We start from the raw sequence: 21791 nt of genomic DNA on the forward strand, positions 1-21791 counted from the left end.
CAACCATTGACTTACTGAAGGATATTCAAGTTGTTTTCATTTATGGATGTTATGAATAAAGCCACCATAAACATTCATGTACAGATTTTTGTACACACATGTCTTCATTTCTCTGGGATAAATGCCCAGGGGTGAAATTGTTGGGTTGTATGTTAACTGCATGTTCAGTTTTTAAGAAACTACAAAACCATTTTCCAGAGTGATTGTAGCATGTTACATTCCCACCCACAATGTATAAATGATCCTGTTTCCCTCCTTCCTTGCTAGCATTTGGAGTTGTCACTCTTTTTTATTTTAGCCATTCTGATAGGTCTGTAGTGAGGTCTCATTGTAGTTTTAGTTTGTATTTCCCCAGTAGTTAACGGTGTTGAGCATCTTTTCATGTGCTTATTTGCCATTTGTATGTCCTCTTTGGTGATATGTCTCTTCATGTGATTTGCCCATTTTCAAATGGGATGGTTTGGCTTTTTACTATTGAGTTTTAATAAGCTTTTAAAAAATATATTCAAGATACAAGTCCCTAGTCAAATAGATGGTTTACAAATATTTTCTTCTAGTCTGTAACTTATCTTTAAGCCCTTCTAACAGGACTTCTGTGAAACAAAAATTTTTAATTTCATAAAGTACAGTTTATCAAGGTTTTCCTTTTATGGATTATGTTTTCTGTGTCAAGTCTAAGAATCTGACTAGCCAGCTCTAGGTTTCAAAGATTACTATTTTTTTTTCTCAGAGCTTTTTATACTTTACATTTGAAATTAATTTCTGTAATACTTATAGAGCTATTCAAATTATCTATGTCATATTAAGTGTATAGTCTGTTTTTTTTGAGAAAGTGAGTTCATTTCTTCTAAATTGTCAAATTTCTGTGTGCAGAGTTGTTTGTGGTATTTCTTTTTTACCTTTATAACGTCTTCAGGATCTATACCAAATTGCCAAATTGCCATGGTTCATGCATAATATTGCTGATTTGTGTCTTCTTTTTTTTTTGTTTTAGCAGTATTCTTAGAGGTTTGTCACTTGTATTGATGTTTCCAAAGAACTAGCTCTGTATTGTTGATTGTCTTTTTGTTTTGTTTTGTTTTGTTTTCAAGTCTATTTATTTCTGCTCTTTATTATCTCCTTCCTACTGCTTCTTTTGGGTTTATTTTGCTGTTTTCTAGGTTTTTTAGATGAATGATGAGATTATTTATTTGAGAATTTTTCTCTTTTCAAATGTATGCCATAAATGTTCCTCTCAGAACTGTTTTAGTTGTGTCTAAAGTGTTCTAACCAAAGTAGGGCCCCACAGACTAAAGCACTATTTGAATAGCTCAATATGGCAATAATTTGGAAGGCACCAGTTAAAACCATGGACTCTGGTGTCAGACTGCCAGGTTCGAGTCCTGGCTTCACTCTTCAGATGCTTTGGGCAAATTACTTAGGCTCTCTAACCTTTGATTTCATTGTCTGTACAATAGGGCTTATACAGCATCTACATCAGGATTAAATGATAAATTCCATCTAAAGAACACAAATACATACTGTCATTAAAATGTAAACATTCAATAAATGTTTTTATGCCAGACAAATTAAATCCTCTGAAACAGAACTGCTATATGGCCTATAACTAAATTCTAAATTAATATCAACATCAAAACTGCATCATATTCTGTTTCTCTCTTCTTTTTCTATATCTTCATTTGCCACAGTTCCTAAAGGATGCCTTTTAAAGTAACATCAGTCCTTCCTTCCCTCCTCAGGGAATCTTGATCTCTACCCTTCTCATTTTCCCTATAAAATCACTTGAAATCAAAACAAGCAAAAACTGTTTTTAAAAACATCTAAGGAATCTTACTGAAGATTCTCTGTGTAAAGTTATTCCTGTATATAAGTTTAGCTCACTGTTTCTGCAAGAAAATAAATTTAAGAGAAAAGACAGTTTCAAAATTAATGCAGAGTAATTAACTATGGACTTTGCAATGTAAACTCCTATGTCTCTCAAGAAGATACTGAACAAGGTTAAGTCTTATCTCTAAAGACATTACTTTTAAATAAGTTGAAAACCAACCGAATTATTCCAATTTTAATAACTTACCCATCAAGCTCAGCAGTTTCAACATAACAGAGACCATGTGGCTCACTACTTGATAGGAGAAGTAAATCAGCCTATTTTCAAAAATCATAACAAAATAATACTTGAGAAGTTAGATTGGTCGAAAGTCTGCTACAGTATATCACCTCTTGACTACTAACGAGCCAACAGAGCCTTAGAAACAAAGTAAAAGAAGTGAGATCCTGTTCTACCTCTATGTCATATGCCCTGAACCAAACCCTCCCTCTTCCCTGTTCGTCCTTTATATGCCCCTTGACTATCACAACATAAGCAAGGGAAGGAGCTGTCCTATGAATTAATAGCCACTTGATTCACCTTTTTTGAATGAAACATATAAATTCTATTTTCTTGCTTTGAAAATTACTAACATAAAACTCTCTCCAATAAATAACTGGAAAAAATATGCACAAACTTTAATTACCTAGTGTCATCAATTAAAAACAGGGAGCAGACAAAGGAGATGGGGACAAAACAGAAGGGAAATAGATGGAGGAAACTAAAAAAATAAAATAAAAATAAGAGAGGCAAGGAAGTTAAGAAAGAGATAAAGATGGAAAGAAAAAAGTAAAAGATGGTAGGAAGTAAGAAAGGAGAGCTAAGATAAAGTAGGAACTAAGGAAGAGAGCAAGACAGAAGAGAAAATGTAGTTAAAGGCAGTGGGAAGAAATCAGAGACTGAGTAGTTTGGGTTTTTCAGAGATAAACAGTTCTATTCTGATGTCTAATTGAGCTTTGCAAAACACCTATCACAATTTAGTTTTAGAATCCTGGTAGCTCTCTAAATTGGTAAAGTGCTTACCAATTTTATTTCAAATTTCTAAACTTATTTTAAAAATAAGTGTTTTTATAAAATTTTGAAGAGTCTGAATGTCTAAAAAGAATTGGCTTAAATTTTAGCAATTTAGTTTGAGACATTAGCCTAACAATTTTCTAGCTATGTCTGAATCTATGATTGGCATTCCAAATCTGTGAAATTTTCTTACCTTTGTTTTTTAAAACATTAGAATTGCTTTGTTCTTGAGTCTTGGGGGTTAAATTTAGAATCAATTTACTTTCTTGATTGTCTCAAGCTTTTAAATTTGCAACTCAAAAATAGGGTGTGTGTGCGTGTGTGCGTGTGCATGCGTGTGTGTGTGTGTGTGTGTGTGTGTGTGTGTGTGTGTGTGGTTTTGTCTAAATTGGGATTGGAATAAAACAGAGCTGGGGAAAAATGCCCTGTGACAGCCCCTAAAGGAATAAGTGGGTTTGCATTACCAAGGCTCTTACACAACTCTGAATCAAAGAGCCACAGAAGCTTGTTGAGGCAGTAATTTTCTGACTTGTCACACTGTGAACAGAGCAAAGCCACATAAAGAAAGTGATGTCGCTCTTGGACCAAAAACTACCCATCCTGATTTTAAAGGGAAAAAAAAAGTTTTCTGAAAATTCACCTTGATCTTACTTCCCACATTTAAATTTCAATGTATAAAAGCAGGCACAAGGCACTAAACAGGAAAAGAGCTTAACAGTTAGTCCGTGGGCCTGCACCTCTCCTCCCCTGAGCTTAAAAGGCTCATTTGAAACAAAATCCAAAATTCTCTAATCCTAAGAATCTGTGACTGAATACAGTTATGAAGTATAGAGAAAGATGCCTATTTGTACCCAGGGCTGCTTTTCTTTGAAATTGGAATCCAGTGTTACTGTTGAAGACTGGGCGGGGCTGCATTGACACTCACACCATGGTAAACAAGGGGAGGAGTCCCTGCACACAGCTGGCTAGGAACATGTGACTGAGGCGCCACTGCCATCTGGCGGTCAGATTCTCTCCTGAGCAGTGACCCAGCTTCCCACAGGCTGACCCCCACAGGTTCCAGGCTAACTGTTCCTGTTCACTGTACTCTCTGGGACCAAGATGCCTACCTTCCCCACCTCCGCCTGTCTCCCCAGTTACCACCTTTCTCTTTGATGTTCTGTGAACCTTCCTCCAGCTTTCCTACTCCGTGATCGCCATGCTGCACTCCCTTCATCTATCCTCCCTTCTCCCTGTCCCTCTGCTGAGGCCTGCTGTTCCCTTTTGTTAACCTCATCCTTCAAGGCGTTAATTCATTGTGGTTGAGGAGGGAGTGTGAAGGGAAGGCCCAGGAGGGCCAGGAGGATAAGCAGTCAATGTGCTCATTGTCATGCAGGCAGGCCTATTTTCTAGTGCACTCAGTCATAATTGTGAAAAGGAAAGGGCAGGAGAGCTGCAGAAAAAGCCCTGCTCATCCCTTGTCACCCCTTTGCAGAGGTGCTGTGCCAGGAGTGGAGCAACACATGGATTTCGGGGCCCACCTTTCCCAGGACTCTGAGTCTCACAGCAGGCCTCCTCAAACTGACTCCTCCAGTAAATCCTACAGGGACCCAATTCCTAGTTGATCCAGAAACTTGTGTTCCAGGTATAGGTGTTTATGATTCCAAATAATGTAGCTGATATTTAGTGAGGGTTTACTATGTGTCTAGCACCGTCCTAAGAGCTTCACATGTGCTATTTTATTTAACGTTCACAGAAATCCTCTAGAACAGGTCCTATTGTTATCTCCACTTTACAGATGAGCAAAGTAAGGCCCAGAGGGGTTCTGTAACTTCCTCAAGGTCACACAGTAAGTGGAGGAGCCAGGATTTGAATCTGGGCAGTATGAGGCATATACTGCAAGGGATATCAAAATGATTCAAAACCTCTTTGTTTCAAGGATTTGTATAGTTTAATAAAGGCAGAATATAAGGGTTCTAAGAGCCTCATTAACAAAGTGCTATGAAGGGAGTGCAAATGAGAGTGCAACATTGGATTGCTAGTTGAGGAAGGGCATCATGGAAGATTCTAGATGCAGTGAAAGGAGGTCCCCAAGGCAGAATGACTAACAGAAGCAAAGAAGTGGAAAGGAAAAGCATGAATATCCGAACTCACAGGTGGGCCAAGATATCATTAATTCCATTCAGAACCACCTATTATATGTCCCATATTTACTTTCTTTTGTGAATTATTAGTGCCTTTTCTCCTTGCTCTGCCAGGAGAGGCTCTGCTATGTCCTCCATGAAGGAACCGGTGTTTTCCAATACAACACCCCTTCCGCAACTTCCATGGGCAACAGAAAACAAATATTCCCATCAGAGGGAACCTGAAAAGAATGCACTGAACATATTTGGGTCCTCAGAGCCAAAGGCATTGTCCTCATAGGTTTATTAGGCATAATTAATGTTTGTTGAGTTAAAGAATAAAGTAAAATGTAAAGCAACGATAACACCTTAAAGCTATACAATTATTTAAGGATTTATAAAACCCTCTCTCATAATTGTGTCATTTTACTCTCTTAACCCTGTGAGTAGTATTCTTCCCATTGTATGGATGAGGAACCGGGGAGGTCATATCTGGCCCAGGAGTGAGGGAGGAATAGACTCTACCACACCCACCAGAAGAACTAAATTAACTCATGTAAAGCCCATGGCCCTTCCAAAGTCACTGAGGAACCCAAGGGCCCAAGAGACTTAACACAATCCTCATGGACACGCATAGCTTAAATTGCAGAGCTGGAACTAGAATTCGGAACTTCTGATCCCAAAATGTATGTTCTTTTCCTCTGGTGGGCTACTAAATCACTGGAACACAACTATGAAAAACAGGAAGTATTTCGCTTTGTTTTATGTTTTGTTTTGCTTTGTTGGCGTTCAAAAATCAAAACCACTCTGGTGAAAGAATATTTGGATTGTGGTTCCATGACCTGATGGAAAGATAAATTTGTAGAATTAAGTTGAACACTTTTGGATCTCCTTTTATTTTTAGGCCATTCTCACACATAGAGTTATTTATCTTCTCTATCATCTACAACATTATCTTTTATTATAATCCAAAAATAAAAATAAAAAACAGCTCATGTATTGAGTCAAAAAATGAGAATGAGATCCTAAAAAATGAAGTTTGTATGATAATAGGTAACATTTGTATTTAAAATTTAAATTTCAGGTCCAATAAATGCATATTGGTTACTAACATGTACTAGATATATCATTGTTTTTCTAATTACAGTGATTTAAGAAGAATAAGAAAAAGATGGTGATAAAGAAGAGAAGGGAGTGTAAGAATAATAATGGACATCATAAAATTTATTAACAGGCAGGCTGTTCCTCTGGGTCAAAAAAAATCCTTGCCTGAATATTTTACCCCCACTTTCTACTGTCATATAAATATGACAATTAGATATGTATCAGAGAGAGAGAGACACACACAGAAAGAGATGGAAAGATAGAGATGGTTTATTTACAGCAAATAGGTTGGAACAACAAGTAACTGACTTGAAGCTGTAAAACTTAAAAGAGCAATGAGGGCAACGAGACCACAAAAAAAAAAAAAAGCCTCTCTGGAAGTGCGTCCAAGAAAGGTGTTGAAAAAGAATAGATGAAATTCCCTGATGAGTCAAGAAAGGGCAAAAGCCCACTCCAGTCACACCTGGAGTTTAGGTCAAATTAATCTTTCTAGCCCTATCATTTCCAAAGGGTAAAACTGTCAATTCCTGTATCAGAAGAATGCCTTGGTTTTAAAACAATTCTATGAATGCCTTTTTGTGGAGGGAAAAGAAGGACTTGTCAAACAAGCTAAACAACTCAATTCTGGTAATGTTCAAATATACTCATGCCCAGTAAGGATTTTATTTCTACCACCAGCTAAGAAAAGTGAAACAACACCAGAGCACTGCTGTCAAGTGAAGGAGAAAGGTACACCTGGCTCCCATGGTCCAAGTTCTGGTGGTATCAGGAATTCTGCAGTATGTTTTTCTAACAAAATGTATTTGGTTCTTCTAATGCCAGTCGAACTCCTTGTGGTATCTGAATTATACTCTGCATTTTTCCTGGTCGCCCCAAAAAACTAGGAATTCTGGCAATTCAGCCCAAAAGTATTCTTGAATTTTAAAATGTATATACAAATGCAAAACAAGGGGGTTCCCTACATTAAAAAAAAAAAAAGGTAAGTAACTTCTGAATATGCCAGCTAATTGGCAATCTCTGGTGAGTTTTTTTTCCTTGCTTAAAAGTTTACTGATGAACTGACATAAATCAGGTTGTAAATTCTAAGTTTGAACAGACAGAAGTTATGCATCTGCATTGGGCACAACATATTTTCTGATCACTTGGCTTCCAGCATCCAAGCCCAGAGCCCCTAACGCTGGTAGCCCAGACTCAAGTCAATGAGGATGACTTTTCCAATGGAGTCAGGAACAGCAAATGGTAGTGGTTAGAGTGGGGGCACTTGAGCTAGATTACATAGACTTAACTCCTGAATGTCCCACTAGCAAGCTATTTGATGGCACTGTGCCTCTGTTTTCTCCTCTGTAAAGTGAGAGCAATAAGGATACTATACAACCTGCCCTTACTGGGCTAATGTGAGGATTAAATGAGTTAATCACAGAAAGTGCTTGTTAATATTGTCTGGCATGTGATACATGGTCAATAAATGCTAGTATTGTTTTCATGACCTTCATGACCTGGTTTCCCCCAAAATCCACCTCAGTATAACTCCTAAGTGGGTTTCTTTCAGGGTCCCATAAGTTTTGCCCCCCAAATATAAGCTCTCTGAAGCCCCTGCCAGCTGATACCAGAGTGCAGGGAGATACATTAATACTCCTAAGTGATTCCAGTGGTTCACCTAAAAAAAATTTTCTTGCCCTTGAAAATGGTTTTATAGGTGCTGAGTAGGTAGTCATGGGAAAACTTTGAACAAAATTATCTAATCAAGAGGTGCTGTGAGGTGGTTTTGAAGGACTCCCAACCTCGGTTATCCAAAGATTAGGCCAACAGAACTACATTTGTAGGAGTCTAACAGAGAACAATGGAGATTAAAATATCACCTTTTTTTGATAAAGCTGTTATTATTGATAAAGACCAGGCTTTAGGTTTGTGGCCCAAATGGGCTTCACCCCTATTAGACAAACTTATCAAGCCACAGATGCTGGAATCTCTAAGTTTCCCTGGCCCTCCCGCTACCCCCACCACAGGGATTTGTTTCTATAACATTGATGGCATGGAAGAGCAGAGCAGAACGGACTCTCTGCACACAGGTACAGCTCAAAAAGAGTAAGAATTAAGGAAGCATCACCTAGGTCATGTGTGCCACTCCCAGCTCCCAAACTCACCAATCCGAGAAGTCACTCCTAGGAGGGAGGAGTGAGCAAGTGGATGAAAGACACTTAAAGTGTTATTTTGGTGCCGTGCCTCCAAATGAAAACAGGAGGAAGAGTGGAAAATAAGCATTCTCACCCCATCATGGGAACCACCATAAAAGGCCACATCTGTGTGTCTAATACAGTAGCCAGAAATCACACGTAGCTATTTAAATCTAAATTAATTAAAATTCAATATTCTGCTCTTCCATTGCACTTGTGCTTGCCTTCTGTATTTCATTTCATTGATGCTTTTGCAATAGCAAGTAAGCATACATACCATAATCTAGAAAATATAACTAAATTAAAAACAAAGTCCAAGGAAAATACAAATTCAAATATAAAGGCTAGCGTGCTGATTGGAGCCTAGATATGCTGGCCATGAGGCACCACAGAGTTAAAAGCTTTGAGACATAGATTTGACTGCTGCTTTTCTGGACCCACTCCTAAAAATGTGAGAAATGAGCAGACTGAGTCCAGTCTGATGTTCCCCCTTGTTAGAGCACATTCATGGGGCTCCTAGGACTCACTGTTTTCACTGAATACCTGAAGTAAAAAACATACCTAGCATTGCTCCTGAAATATTCAGTTCCAAATAAAATGAGAGTTAAGTGTGTGGCATATATAGGTTTATGCTAATTCCTCTCTATTATGACACTATCTAGCTAAAGTCATTGCCAAAAACATTTGAATGCACACATCTTAGAATTCCACATGTCCCTTTTTTATAAAAGTTAAGGTTATCCACTTAGAAGCACCAAAACTCTTTCATTGTAATCATTTTAATTGAGAGTAGAACTCGAATGAGTTGCCTGGAGCCCTTTCTTCTTAGACAAAGAATCCTGAATATACACAATCTTTAATTAGTGCAGATACTGTTTACTGGTATCCCATTGATCCAGAACATCTGAATTTTTGTAAATTTATATACACTTTTCTTTTTTTTTCCTGTCTTCTTTCTTACAAAGATCAATACTTATTTATTTAGCCAACATTTACCAAATGCCCCTGATGATGGCACATGGTACCAAGTGTTGGAGAACAGGCAAATCAATATGCGCTTTGTCTGCAAGAATCATATAGTCCGGTGTCAGCTTAGACAGAGAATCACAGCATGGAAGGGAGTTTTGAGATCCTGTAGTGGTCTAGCTTCTTATTTGACACATGGACAAACCAAAGACAAAGAAGATAAAGTCTTTGCTGTCACTGAAGGAATGGAGCAAAGCCTCAGTTCTCACCCAGTTCCCCATCTAGTGCCCTTACACTGGATTCCACACACACAGTATGTTCTAACAGACACCACCTTTCAGGGTATTATTTCTAATCTTTAATGAGCTGAAAAACAAGATGGACAAGCAAATTTAAATTGCGGCTTAAATAAAAGTAAATAGATTGCGAGTGAGAACCTGGCAAACTGTTCTACTTATGAGAAGCTTAACCCAGAGTGGACTTTGAGACCTCTGTTTTGGCTGCTGACACCTTTTTGTTTATTTTTGGTTCCCAGCTATTTTCCAAAGCACTGCAGTTACCAGAGAAATAAGCACTTCTCTACTTAAAGTGTGAACTCTTTTGTGAATGGCCAGTCTACTGAGTAGTCTCCTTAGTGTGGGCTATTCTGGAGAACTCAGTATACACAGATGGTGCATTAATGAAAAAGACTGCTTCTGAAAGTGAATGTTTAGGAGTCTTAACTGAGTTGTCTTGTAAATAACTCTTGGGGCCATATTTTTTTCCCTGTGGTAAAATGTTTCAAGTTGATACACAAAATAGCACTCAACACAAAAAATTTCATATGTAATCTAATATATATTTGACATAAACAATACAATAACTTGAACTTTTAATCTCTGATCTCAATAACTTTTATTACCTTAAATTTAATTTGAACTATAGTTAGTTGCATATATTTTAGTGATTAGACTAATCCCTTGAATTTTATTAAGGAAATTATAACATAGGCCACTTGAGTATATAAATTATAGTATATCTGATAAAGTAAAATCTCATTAATTAACATGTTATTAATTCAGCACAATCAATACACATTTTCTAATTTTTTTTTTTTTTTTTTTTTTTGAGACGGAGTCTTGCTCTGTCGCCCGGGCTGGAGTGCAGTGGCCGGATCTCAGCTCACTGCAACCTCCGCCTCCCGGGTTCATGCCATTCTCCTGCCTCAGCCTCCCGAGTAGCTGGGACTACAGGCGCCCGCCACCTCACCCGGCTAATTTTTTGTATTTTTAGTAGAGACGGGGTTTCACCGTGTTAGCCAGGATGGTCTCAATCTCCTGACCTTGTGATCCGCCCGTCTCGGCCTCCCAAAGTGCTGGGATTACAGGCTTGAGCCACCACGCCCGGCCACGTTTTCTAATTTTTAAGGAAAAAACATATCTTTTCTCTTTCTCTAGCTTATGTTTTTTTCAAATATACTGTAAATTAACAATACTAATCAGGATATTAACAGTACTAATCACAAAATATGTGAGAACAGACTTTTTAAAGTACTCAGGAGCACTTTAAAAACTCTTATTTACATCAAATATTGGTTTTCTAATTTAAAATCTTTTGTTCCTATTAATTTAAAAGATCCCTAGGGAAATAGACAAGGTGATACTCACTCAACCTTATGTGAGTTATCATGTTATTGAAACTAATAAATCAATGTCTTTTAAAATATTTTATATATGGCCGGGCGCGGTGGCTCAAGCCTGTAATCCCAGCACTTTGGGAGGCCGAGACCGGCGGATCATGAGGTCAGGAGATCGAGACCATCCTGGCTAACATGGTGAAACCCCGTTTCTACTAAAAAATACAAAAAACTAGCCGGGCGAGGTGGTGGGCGCCTGTAGTCCCAGCTACTCGGGAGGCTGAGGCAGGAGAATGGTGTGAACCCGGGAGGCAGAGCTTGCAGTGAGCTGAGATCCGGCCACTGCACTCCAGCCTGGGCGACAGAGCAAGACTCCGTCTCAAAAAATATATATGTATATATATATATATTTTATAATTGAGACTTTTTACTAATACATACTGAAGATAATTATTGTGGATTAGTAAGGATTTACTAAATTTACAAATGTAAATACTTCCATACATAGGCTACTTTAATCTGCGATAAATTCTTTAAACAATATTGAATACTCACAGCCACAAATTGGTTATTTTCTAATTTAATGATGTCTCCCACTTTGACATTCATCCATTTTTCATTCTGTAGTCTAAAAACAAAAACAAAAATAATTTTTTTCAAGATTGATGAATCAGAAGTACAACCAAGGGAATGTATTCACAATGTAGCATCATATAACAGAGGAAGCAGATGAGACTTTCCTAGTATGTTAAATTCAAAATTTACATTAACATGAGAACAAAGGCCCAGAGAGGTTAAGTGGTTGCCCCAAGATACCCAGTGAGTTATTGGTACTCCTGGGCTAAACTCAACATGCTAAACTCTTGGCTGAGCACGCTTTCCACCACCCGCATGGTGCCAGCTTTATGCAGCAGCCATAAAATCTCAAAAAATTTTAGTCGTCGACATTCTTTTCAAACTCTTTATTAATACAGAAACATCATTGCCGTTGCCTCAGAAGTCTATTTAACTGGAGGCAAGAGAGTGAAGGAGACAGTGGCAAGGTAGACAACAGCTAAAATGCAACAGGAAAAATATGTTAAAGCCTGGAAAGGACAAGAACAACAAAGCATGATAAAAGAAGCCTTGGAAGACTGAATGAGAAGGACCACCTACAAACCAGCACTGATGCTGAAGGACAGGCTTGGTGGTATCCTAACAGGACAGCAGCTCAGAATAGAGAAGAACACAGTCAACCTACTGCACTGCTTTCTGTGCAGCTCATGTATACGATGGAGCCCCAAGCCCACCCTCCACCCAGTTCAAAGGGGTTTATTATGAAAAGCTATTGTGTCCATTGAATCTGGCCCCTGGTGACAACTTAGTCAGGGCTGCCCAAAAGCAGACAGGCCCTCTGGATACAGACCACCTGGGTCAGTATACCATGATGCTAATCATTCCTTCTGAAATTCCCTGAAATGTAAACCGCTTTGTTTTCTAACTTGGAAGTTTTCATCACATTTCTTTCTCAGAGATTCCCTTCTAAGAGAAAAGGTTGGGATGAGTAGAGCAGGTTTGCCCAACAAGTTGAGGTGGACAGGTTAATTTCATTTTGTACTTTAAAAAAAAAAAATTAACCTAATTTACTTGTTTTATAGCCTGGAAAATAGTTTTAAATATTTATTCAACTGTGAAATATGCCTCACACTATCAACTCTGCTGGATCATTTGGCTTAAACACTCAAAGAATTTTTCTTTAATACAGATCCAAGTACATGTTGTTCTGGAAATTTTTCAATTGCAGTATTTTCATCTCTAGCCAGAATTCAATCATTTTTCCAATGCTACACTTTTCTGAACTTTATCTAGTTTGACAACAATAGAAGAACCTAGGAAGCCTTCTAAATCTCATTTATCTTTACAGGTATGAATTATGTGCTGGTTAATTTCTCCTAGAGACACCTCCTCTGGTACCTTAGTGACACTTCTCAGCCAACAGTATCTCAGAAAAAATAGGCATGAGTGGACGGAGAAGGCTATTGTGTCATTTTTGGAAACTGCACTGCTACCAAATTGCCTTGAAGTCTCTATTGAAAGTGCACCTGCCTCAGGAAGAAGTTGAGATGATATTGCATTTTATTTCCAAACTCTTATTCTTCCAACTTGTATAGTACAAGCTCTAGGAAGGATTATACAAGAAACAGTAGGCAGTAGTCCTGGATGTTGATGCTAAGCCTAGCACAATCCAAACTACTTCATCAATAACCTGTACAATGGACAATTGGACACACTTTTCAGATTTGTGGACAGCACCCTAACAAGAAGAAAGCACAGCCCACACAAAGTAAGATCATGATAGGAAATTGTCTTATGACTTGACAAAGTTATCAGAAACTGAACAAAGAGTAAGAAAAAGAAGTACAAAATAGATTATTTTAAAGAGGAGAAAGTAACACTCTACAAATGTAACTAGAGTTTACAGAAAAAGAGCCTGGAGATATTGGTAAGCCACAGGCTGTGTGAGATGCCTTGCTTAACCTCTGACTTGAATATATCCCTGTAGAACAATCAGTATGTATAATACAATCAGAGGAGTTTTTATGTTATTCCCTATTCTGTCTTATTAAATATTGATATATATATAACTACACTTAACTGGGAACTCAGAGATACATTTAATGAGCACTAAGGGTCATAACAACAGAAGTACCCAAACTTATGGAATAAGCATAAACTGATAAAGACCTGTAAATGAATTTAAATAATCTATATTTTGAATCCAACCATTTTTCTTCTCCTGCCTACAACCACCACCACTGACAACAATACATAAAAAATATCCCAGCAGGACTGGAGGGGCAGACAAAATTATTTGCTTTAAAACTCATCTTCAGAATATTTCTAGACTTCTAAAATTTTAGCTTGTATGGTGACTGGGTTTTGTCACCAACTTGAAACATGAAAGCAGACACTCCCTGGCTCTACATGTGTGATGCAGCTGTTCTCAGGGCTCGTGTTTAAAGCAATCTTGCACCACAGCTCTTCTAGAGGGACATAGGATGGCCTTTTGGGCTGTGAAGGCGATACTGGCTCCACAGACTCAGCACCTTCAAACTTTGCTTTTGCCGTTGTCAAAAGGTAAAAGCTCCTGTACATGAATTGCAGTATATGAATATTCTGCAAAGAAAGGAGAAGTTGTAAGATTTTAAAGTGTGGCTCAATTTTCAGCATCACATAATTATTTCAGAGTATAAAACTCTGACATAATCTGGTTAATGCATCTTAGAATCAGTTTTTTAAAAAATACATATGGCATAATGCGATAGCCTTTACCTTAGCAAACTCACAAGCCAATTGCTAAATAAGCCAAAATCCAAGTAAAAAATTCATAAAATTTAAATTCCAAAGGTACCATAAAACATATGGAGTTTAACTGCCACAGAACGGCAACTAGAATTATTTGAAGCAATTTTTTTAAAAATATACCATTATATATCTACTCTCAGAACTCTGAGTTCTAAGAAAAGGAGATAAGAGATAGCAACTGCAACTAATAATTTTTGATAAACTGGTCTGTACCTGCTTCTTCCTGATGAGGCATAGCAAGGTAAGAGCTGCTAGACTTTGCTGAAAATCTCCTTGAGAAAATGAAAGTATAAGAGTGAGGTAGCATCTACCATGCTCCATGTCACTAGACCATTGCTTTCAGAAGCTGAAAATCAAGTGTTGACCTTAAGCAACACTTTTGGAAGCAATATTGCAAGTGCATTGCTAAAGCTTAAGAAACAAGAGGGGATTTTCAATGGGTTCATCAAGGTCATCCTTTCCATGTTCTAATGCTCCTGATTTCCCACCAGCAACATGGATTCCTGAAAAGGGGATTTCCTCACAAGCTACAGAAGTGTTGGGGTACTAGAGACAGAAGATAATAAAGGTTAATATAATTGACCTCCCCTAATTAACCAATCAATCCACTTACGCTGAGCTTGGTTTCTTCTTTAATCTCAAGCATATGTCAGCCCTATAACATTCAAAAGTATTCCCTTGCTCATAATCTTTGTTTCGTTCACCACTTCATCCTGAGGACTTAGAATAATGCCTAATTCACAGCAGGTACTCAATAAGTATGTAGTGAATGAATGATAAATAAATTAAGGAGTATAGAATCATTATTTCCAAAAACATTTATTGAATGATAGCATTTGCCTGAATGCCTAAAAAGAATTATAGCATCCAACGTTTATTTAGTGCTTACTGCATTCCAGGGACTGTACTGATCCCTTCATGTATAGGGTGCCAAATAAAATAACTAACACCTCATCAAATTTGAATTTCAGATAAACAACAAATTATTTTTAGTATATATTCCATGCAATATTTGGGACACATTTATACAAAAACATTATTATTGTTTACCTGAAATCCAAATTTAAATAGAGTCTTATATTTTAATTTGCTACATCTGGCAACACTATTCATGTATCTTATCTCATTTAATCCTCACAACAGTCCTAGAGATAGGTATTGTTTTGACTCCCATTTTATAGAATAGGACACTGAGGTTCATAGAAATTGCGATCTTTGCCTTATTTTGCAGTATATATAAAAAGTTTAAATAACTACACACTTTGAAAACTGATCCTACAGGTACTCAAATATGAATGTACCAGGATATTTACTGCAGCATTATTTGTAACAGAAATTGATTAGAAGCCACGAAAATGTCCATCAAGAGGAATTAGATAGATGTACCATGAAACACTTATTTAATCATGGTTCATTCACTCAATGGAATATAGTGCAGCCACTGAAAAGAATAAGGTAGGTCTATATGTGCTAATATGAAATATACTGTTAGTTACATTATTAGGTAATGTGAAAAGAAGTAAGTGCATGTAGGATATATTATACATGTTTATAGGCATAGAAAATTTCTTGAAAGATACACAAGAAACTACTGTAGTTGACAACAGAGAAATAAAGAGAGAAATTGGGATGAAAGAGAGACTTCATTTCCATTTTATGCTCTTTTGTACTGTTTAAATTTTTTGGCTTTAGACATATTAGTATTTTAATGGCCAACTGGAAGGAAGAATAGAAGAAGAAGAAGTAATAGAAGAAAACTTTGCCAAGGTCACACATAAGTGGCAGGCCTAGGACCAGAACCCAAGTTTGTCTGGCTACAAAGCCCATGCTCTCAATAAATCTATATTTATTGTTCCTGTTTACGTTATTTCCCAGAGTAATTATGTATTACCTATACAGAAAAAGATTGGACCCTAAGGAGCTGAAAGGACCCAATCACGGCAACAGTGCACACTCCTGGCATTTAAAACCAGTTGATCCAAAGACAGCTTACAATCATGATCCCCTGACACAAACACTCAGTGGACAGCAGCAGTTTCTGGTTCTTTTCAATCCCAGCACCATCAGAGCTGCCCTAGAGGAAAACAGACAGCTTGGCCCTAATCCCCTAATAACAGACTGGTGAACAGGATCTCATTACACTGAGAATGAACATAACGCTCATGTCTTTGGAATCTATTTATTTTAAAGAATGCAGATGTTTCCCCTTTTTCTCCCTTCATTTTAGCAAAATGCTTATGCTGTGGCAAAAATCACACAGGGAGGTCTCTGGTCAGCTGCTGAAGATGCTCTCTCACCAATTTTGCCAGGGAGGAGGGTGAGAATAAGAGGAGATGATGAAAGATGTAGTGCTACAGCATGGAGAATTTAGTTTAACAATTTGCTGAGAAAACGTAATCAATCTTACAGATGCCCTGCCTAATTTATATAAATCCTATTGTGCATTATTCAGATGCAGAAATAGACACACAATTTAGCCTTCCTATTTTGAAAATAAAATGATCAACTCACTAAGTTCTACCTGAACAATAAGCCTGCTGAATGTTGTACAGGAAATGTATTCTCTTTCATCATTTTCCTAAACTGAAAATCTTGCCCAAATGAACCTCCTAAGACTCTATCTTCTGTAGATTCTTAGTAGGATTCTGTGAATAGATGGCTATAGATTATGAAGCCACAGGAATTCAAAAGAAAATGATTTCAGAGAAAGACTATTCCATCTGTTCTCACTTATGAAAGCTAAAGGAAATATCTTAGATTGACCTTGGAGAAAACAGAGCTATTGGTCTAGGTTGGATTCCTGGGTAGTAGATTTAGAGGGAGCTTTCTGTATAAGAGGTTGATTGGCAAGTTCTCTTGGGATTAACACCTGTAAGAGAGGAAGGAAGCACTGCTGGGCAGAGGGAGCAGTTGGGCTGTTGATGCAGCCACAGTGATGCAGCCACACCCACAGAGAGCTCTGGAGCCGCAACAGGCCTTTAGAATAGGATCAAAGGAGCAGGACTTTATACCATGGCATGATTCAGTCATTGGATGCAGGATGACCCCAAAAAGGAGGGGTGTCCTTAAACAAAACACTCTAGTCAGCCAAGGGCAATTCCCAGAGAGGGCTGCCAGCTGAAAGTTATATGTGGACAGCACTCCTGACAGCTGGGAAAACATGTTCTGCAGTCCTAAGAGGGGACGTGGGTGGCACAGCAAAACATCCACTACAAACTGATAGCCCATTCCCAGATTTGCTATTGACATCTTCATGTATTTGTAACATGTATTTATAACATTTCCTTGGGGGGCAGGGGGCAGGGGAGGTCTCACTTTGTTGCCCAGGCTGGTCTCGAACTCCTGGTTTCAAGTGATTTTCCCGCCTTGGCCTCCCAAAGTGCTGAGATTACAGATGTGAGCCAATATTCCTTTTTTTAATTCTAAGCTTCACCTTTCTATCATTTCCATTTCAATACTATAAAGTTAATGCAGGTAAGCTGCCATGAATCTTTGTGCTTCCCTCATCCAAGTTTAAAACTTTTGGGGAAAACAAATCTATAAAATCTGAGGTCATCTGATTCACCTCCTTTGCCAACAGTAGAATAAAGTTGGGAGATACATTTCTAGTATCTATCCATTAAAAATATTCTACAGATAATCACTGACTACCTAACTATCCTAAGAATAATGTCTATAGGAAAAAAATCACCGTTCCCAAAATCTTTCTTACATGAAGAACATATTTTGATTTAAAAAATGTACTATCACCTTAGCCAAGTAGATCAACTATTCTCTTCATCTAAGTGGCCACACATTATTTTGAAAAAATCAGAGAATTCACTCTTACTAAGCTTAACCACAAATAATTCTCTTCTTTTTGAAGAAAACAAATACCCCAAAAGAAGATAGTTTCCAATGGAGAAGAAAACCTGGATATCTTAGTTCCAGGATAAAAGGTCCATGTTATATGTTTTCATTGCCTCTAGTGATAGTCTCAATCAATTTTCCTATACACAGCCAAGTTAAGTGATAACCTAATGTCTCTTAAACTAGAAAACAATATTGGCTGCCTTACATGTCAACTAATAATACAAGCCGTAGCAACACAGACAAAGCAAAAGTGTTGCTCAATGGTGTGATGTGGTTTGCTCTGACCAGAAAACCTAACATTCTGGAAACAGCATTTCTGATTTTATAGCACAAAGTACAATTAAAGGTATCACTGGAATATCAGGAGTTAATTTATTTATTAGGTTAGCAGTAATATTGTCCCAAACACTTTTTAAGAAAATTTCAAGATGTCACTTTAAAATAAGTTGTAATGCTTATCATCCCTAGTTCCTCAAAAATGGGATAGCACATAAGTCGAAATATTTTTTTTCTTTTTCTTTTCTTTTCTTTTTTTTTTTAAGACAGTCTCACTCTGTCACCCAAGCTGGAGTGCAGTGGCACCATCTTGGCTCACTGCACCCTCGACCTCCTGAGTTTGAACTATTCTCGTGCCTCAGCGACTTGAGTAGCTGGATTACAGACATGCATCACCACACCTGGCAAATTTTTGTATTTTTAGTAGAGACAGGGTTTTGCCATGTTGGCCAGGCTGGTCTTGAACTCCTGGCCTCAAGTGATCTGCCTAACTCAGCCTCCCAAAGTGCTGGGCTTATAGGCATGAGCCACCGAGCTTGGCCCTAGAATTCTTAATGAGTTGATCACTGGTATATGCTGTATCATCATCCTTCATTAATGAGTTTAAGACCACTCTTATGTGTACAAAATGACCACTCTAATCTAGACACTATGCTGAGTGTCAGAGCTGCAAGTGGAATTAGATACAGACTGTGGTTATCAAAAATCCTGGAGACTAGTGGAAAAATATAAGTCTGGCTCTTAAATAACCACAACTAAACTATCTCTGTCTTCTGATACCTGGAGTATGTGGATATTCTTCCCATCAACAATGAAGAATACCTACACTTCAGAATGAACTCAGTGTTAGATTGTTTGCCATACAGCTGTCATCAAAAGTCCAGTGAGAAAACTGATAGACCAGAAAGACTGCCTAATAAAGGATATATTAACTTTCATTTCTCAAGATATTCCAAGTTTTGTCCCCATAAATGGTGAGCTCATCAGAAAACTATATGTCTGGACTGTATTACTCTGGTCCCTCTAGGCTTGTCTTCTCAGAATCATGGCTTAACACCAATGCCAACAGATTTCAATCAGGATTTATTTATAATAATGAGTAAAATATCTCTACTCACTGAAGCTTCAACCATTATGTCACTCATAATTTTCTCAGGACCAGGATAAATCTTCTTGCTTATAATTACCAGAGTACTTCCTGTCATTAGACCGTCAGCTTTGTACCCTCAGCACCTTCATTATGAGGAGAAACAAAGTTCGAGGCAAAGTAAATCCATGAATGACAAATCTTGATGGGTCATTTCAACAAAAACCCAGAAATTTTATAGTAAGACTCTGTTCTTTGAGGATGACTTTTTAGGAACAATCTTGACACTTGCAGAAACCAAATTCTATTCAGAATAGACCAGAAATTGGAATTTAACTTTTATACCTTTAAAGAAGAGAACACTGGCCCCCTTGTTTATGAAGGAAATGATGCAGCATAGTAGAAGAGTATGTGTTGTAGAAATGGAAAACATGCACTTAAGTCCAGGCTTCAGCACCAACCAGCCTTCAGGCAAGATACTGATTGAGACTGGAATTCCCTGCCATGACCTACCAAAACCGGCTCTTATCAACCCCTCAGAATGTCTTTATTCAGAAAACGGAGGTCTTTAAAATGCCATAACCCACCTAACATTTAAACACCTGTCTTTCATGATTTTTTTTTACTTTCAGCTGAAATAAATTCATTAAAGCATTTTGTAAACTGTAAAATATATACATTTAAAATATTGTGGCTATTTTTTATTATTATGAAGCACCTCAGTATAAGGATTGTACCTTCCGATTTTGATTTCAAGTCTTCAAAGGAGCTATCTGCACTCACTTTCTCTACTTCTTCACTGTCCATGCTTTCTCCAATCAGGATTTTGTCTCCATCCTTCCAACTACAACTTCTCTGGTCATCCTGTATGTTACTAAATCCAATGATCAGTTCTCAGTCTTCACTTTATTTATTACAGTTGGCCACCCCCTCTTTCTTCAAACCCTTTCTTTGTTTTAACTCCAGAACATCCAACTAGTTTTCCTCTTATTTCATTAGTCATTGCTTCTCATGCCCTTAGCCAGCCCTTTCTCTTTTGCCCATCTTCAAACTTTAGAGTGCCTGAGAGCTAGAGCTCCTCTCCCCACTATGTAGGGCCCAGAATCTTCATCCTAGGTGGCCAAATGACTTTTTTTTTTTTTTTTTTTTTGAAACAGGGTCTCTGTTTCTCAGGCTGGAGTGCAGTGGCATGATCTATGCTTGCTGCAGCCCTGACTTTCCAGGCATCAGTCCTCCTACCTCAGCCCCCTGAGTAGCTGGGACTGCAGGTGCACACCACCATGCCTGGCTAATTTTCATATTTTTAGTAGAAATGGGGTTTTGCCCAGTTGCCCAGGCTGGTCTCAAACTTCTGCTCTCAAGTGATCTGCTTGCCTTGGCCTCCCAAAGTACTGAGATTACAGGCATAGGCCACTGTAATCAGCCTTGGATGAGTTTTTTTTTTTTTTTTTTAGATGGAGTTTCCTTCTTGTTGCCCAGGCAGGCTGGAGTGCAACGGTGCAGTCTCGGCTCACTGCAACCTCCACCTCCCAGGTTCAAGTGATTGTCCTGCCTCAGCCTCCCAAGTAGCTGGGATTACAGGCACCCGCCACCATGCCTGGCTAATTTTTTTTGTATTTTTAGTAGAGACGGAGTTTCACCATGTTGGCCAGGCTGGTCTCAAACTCCTAACCTCAGGTGATCCACCTGCCTCAGGTTCCCAAAGTGTGATGACTTCTAAACTATATCTTCAGCCCTCATCTCTCCCCTAAGCTTCAATAATGCAACTACAGAATGACTAATATCTTGATAGAATTCTGGTTTCCTAGACCAGGCAGTAAACAACCATCACCACCACCACATGCTTCTTCCCCAGTTTTCTCCATCTTGGAACCTCAGCCAACAACTAGGTTTCCTGATGCCTCTCTTCATACCCACCCAGTACAGCAACATTCCTATTGCCTCTACCCTCAAAATATATCTCAGTCTGTAGGTACTAGGTGATATTTACTAAGAAACTACTGCTATTTTGTCAAATGTAGTAATGGTAGTATGGCTAAATATATTTAGGCCCTTATATGTTCAAGATAAATACTAAAGTATTGATGGATAACAGAAGATGACATATAGGATTTGTTTTTAAAATACTCCAGAAAATAAAAAAATAAAAATGGATACAAAATAGCAAGAAGTATACAAGTATAAAAGAATAGCAAGTTGCTGCAGCTAGATAATACATAGAAAAGGATTCATTGTACTGTTCTATTTGTGTGTGCATGTGTGTCTGAAAATCCATGAGTGATGGTGATTATGATGAAAGAAAGAAAGAAAGAAAGAAAGAAAGAAAGAAAGAAAGAAAGAAAGAAAGAAAGAAAGAAAGAAAGAAAGAAAGAAAGAAAGAAAAAGAAAG

General features: G+C 37.9%; 1 protein-coding gene across 1 annotated transcript in view; it reads right to left on the reverse strand.

Moving 5' to 3' along the window:
* Positions 1-21791, reverse strand: part of ATP8B4 (ATPase, class I, type 8B, member 4) — a 257644-nt gene that overhangs the window by 144116 nt on the left and 91737 nt on the right. The window contains exons 7-8 of the mRNA XM_011928601.1: positions 11398-11470; positions 2075-2145 (exon numbers count right to left, since the gene is read on the reverse strand). Coding sequence (XP_011783991.1) covers positions 2075-2145; positions 11398-11470 — 144 coding nt within the window. The remainder of the gene's footprint in view (positions 1-2074; positions 2146-11397; positions 11471-21791) is intronic.

This window comes from Colobus angolensis, unplaced genomic scaffold (genome assembly GCF_000951035.1).
Source record: "Colobus angolensis palliatus isolate OR3802 unplaced genomic scaffold, Cang.pa_1.0 Scaffold78, whole genome shotgun sequence".
NCBI lineage: Eukaryota > Metazoa > Chordata > Mammalia > Primates > Cercopithecidae > Colobus > Colobus angolensis.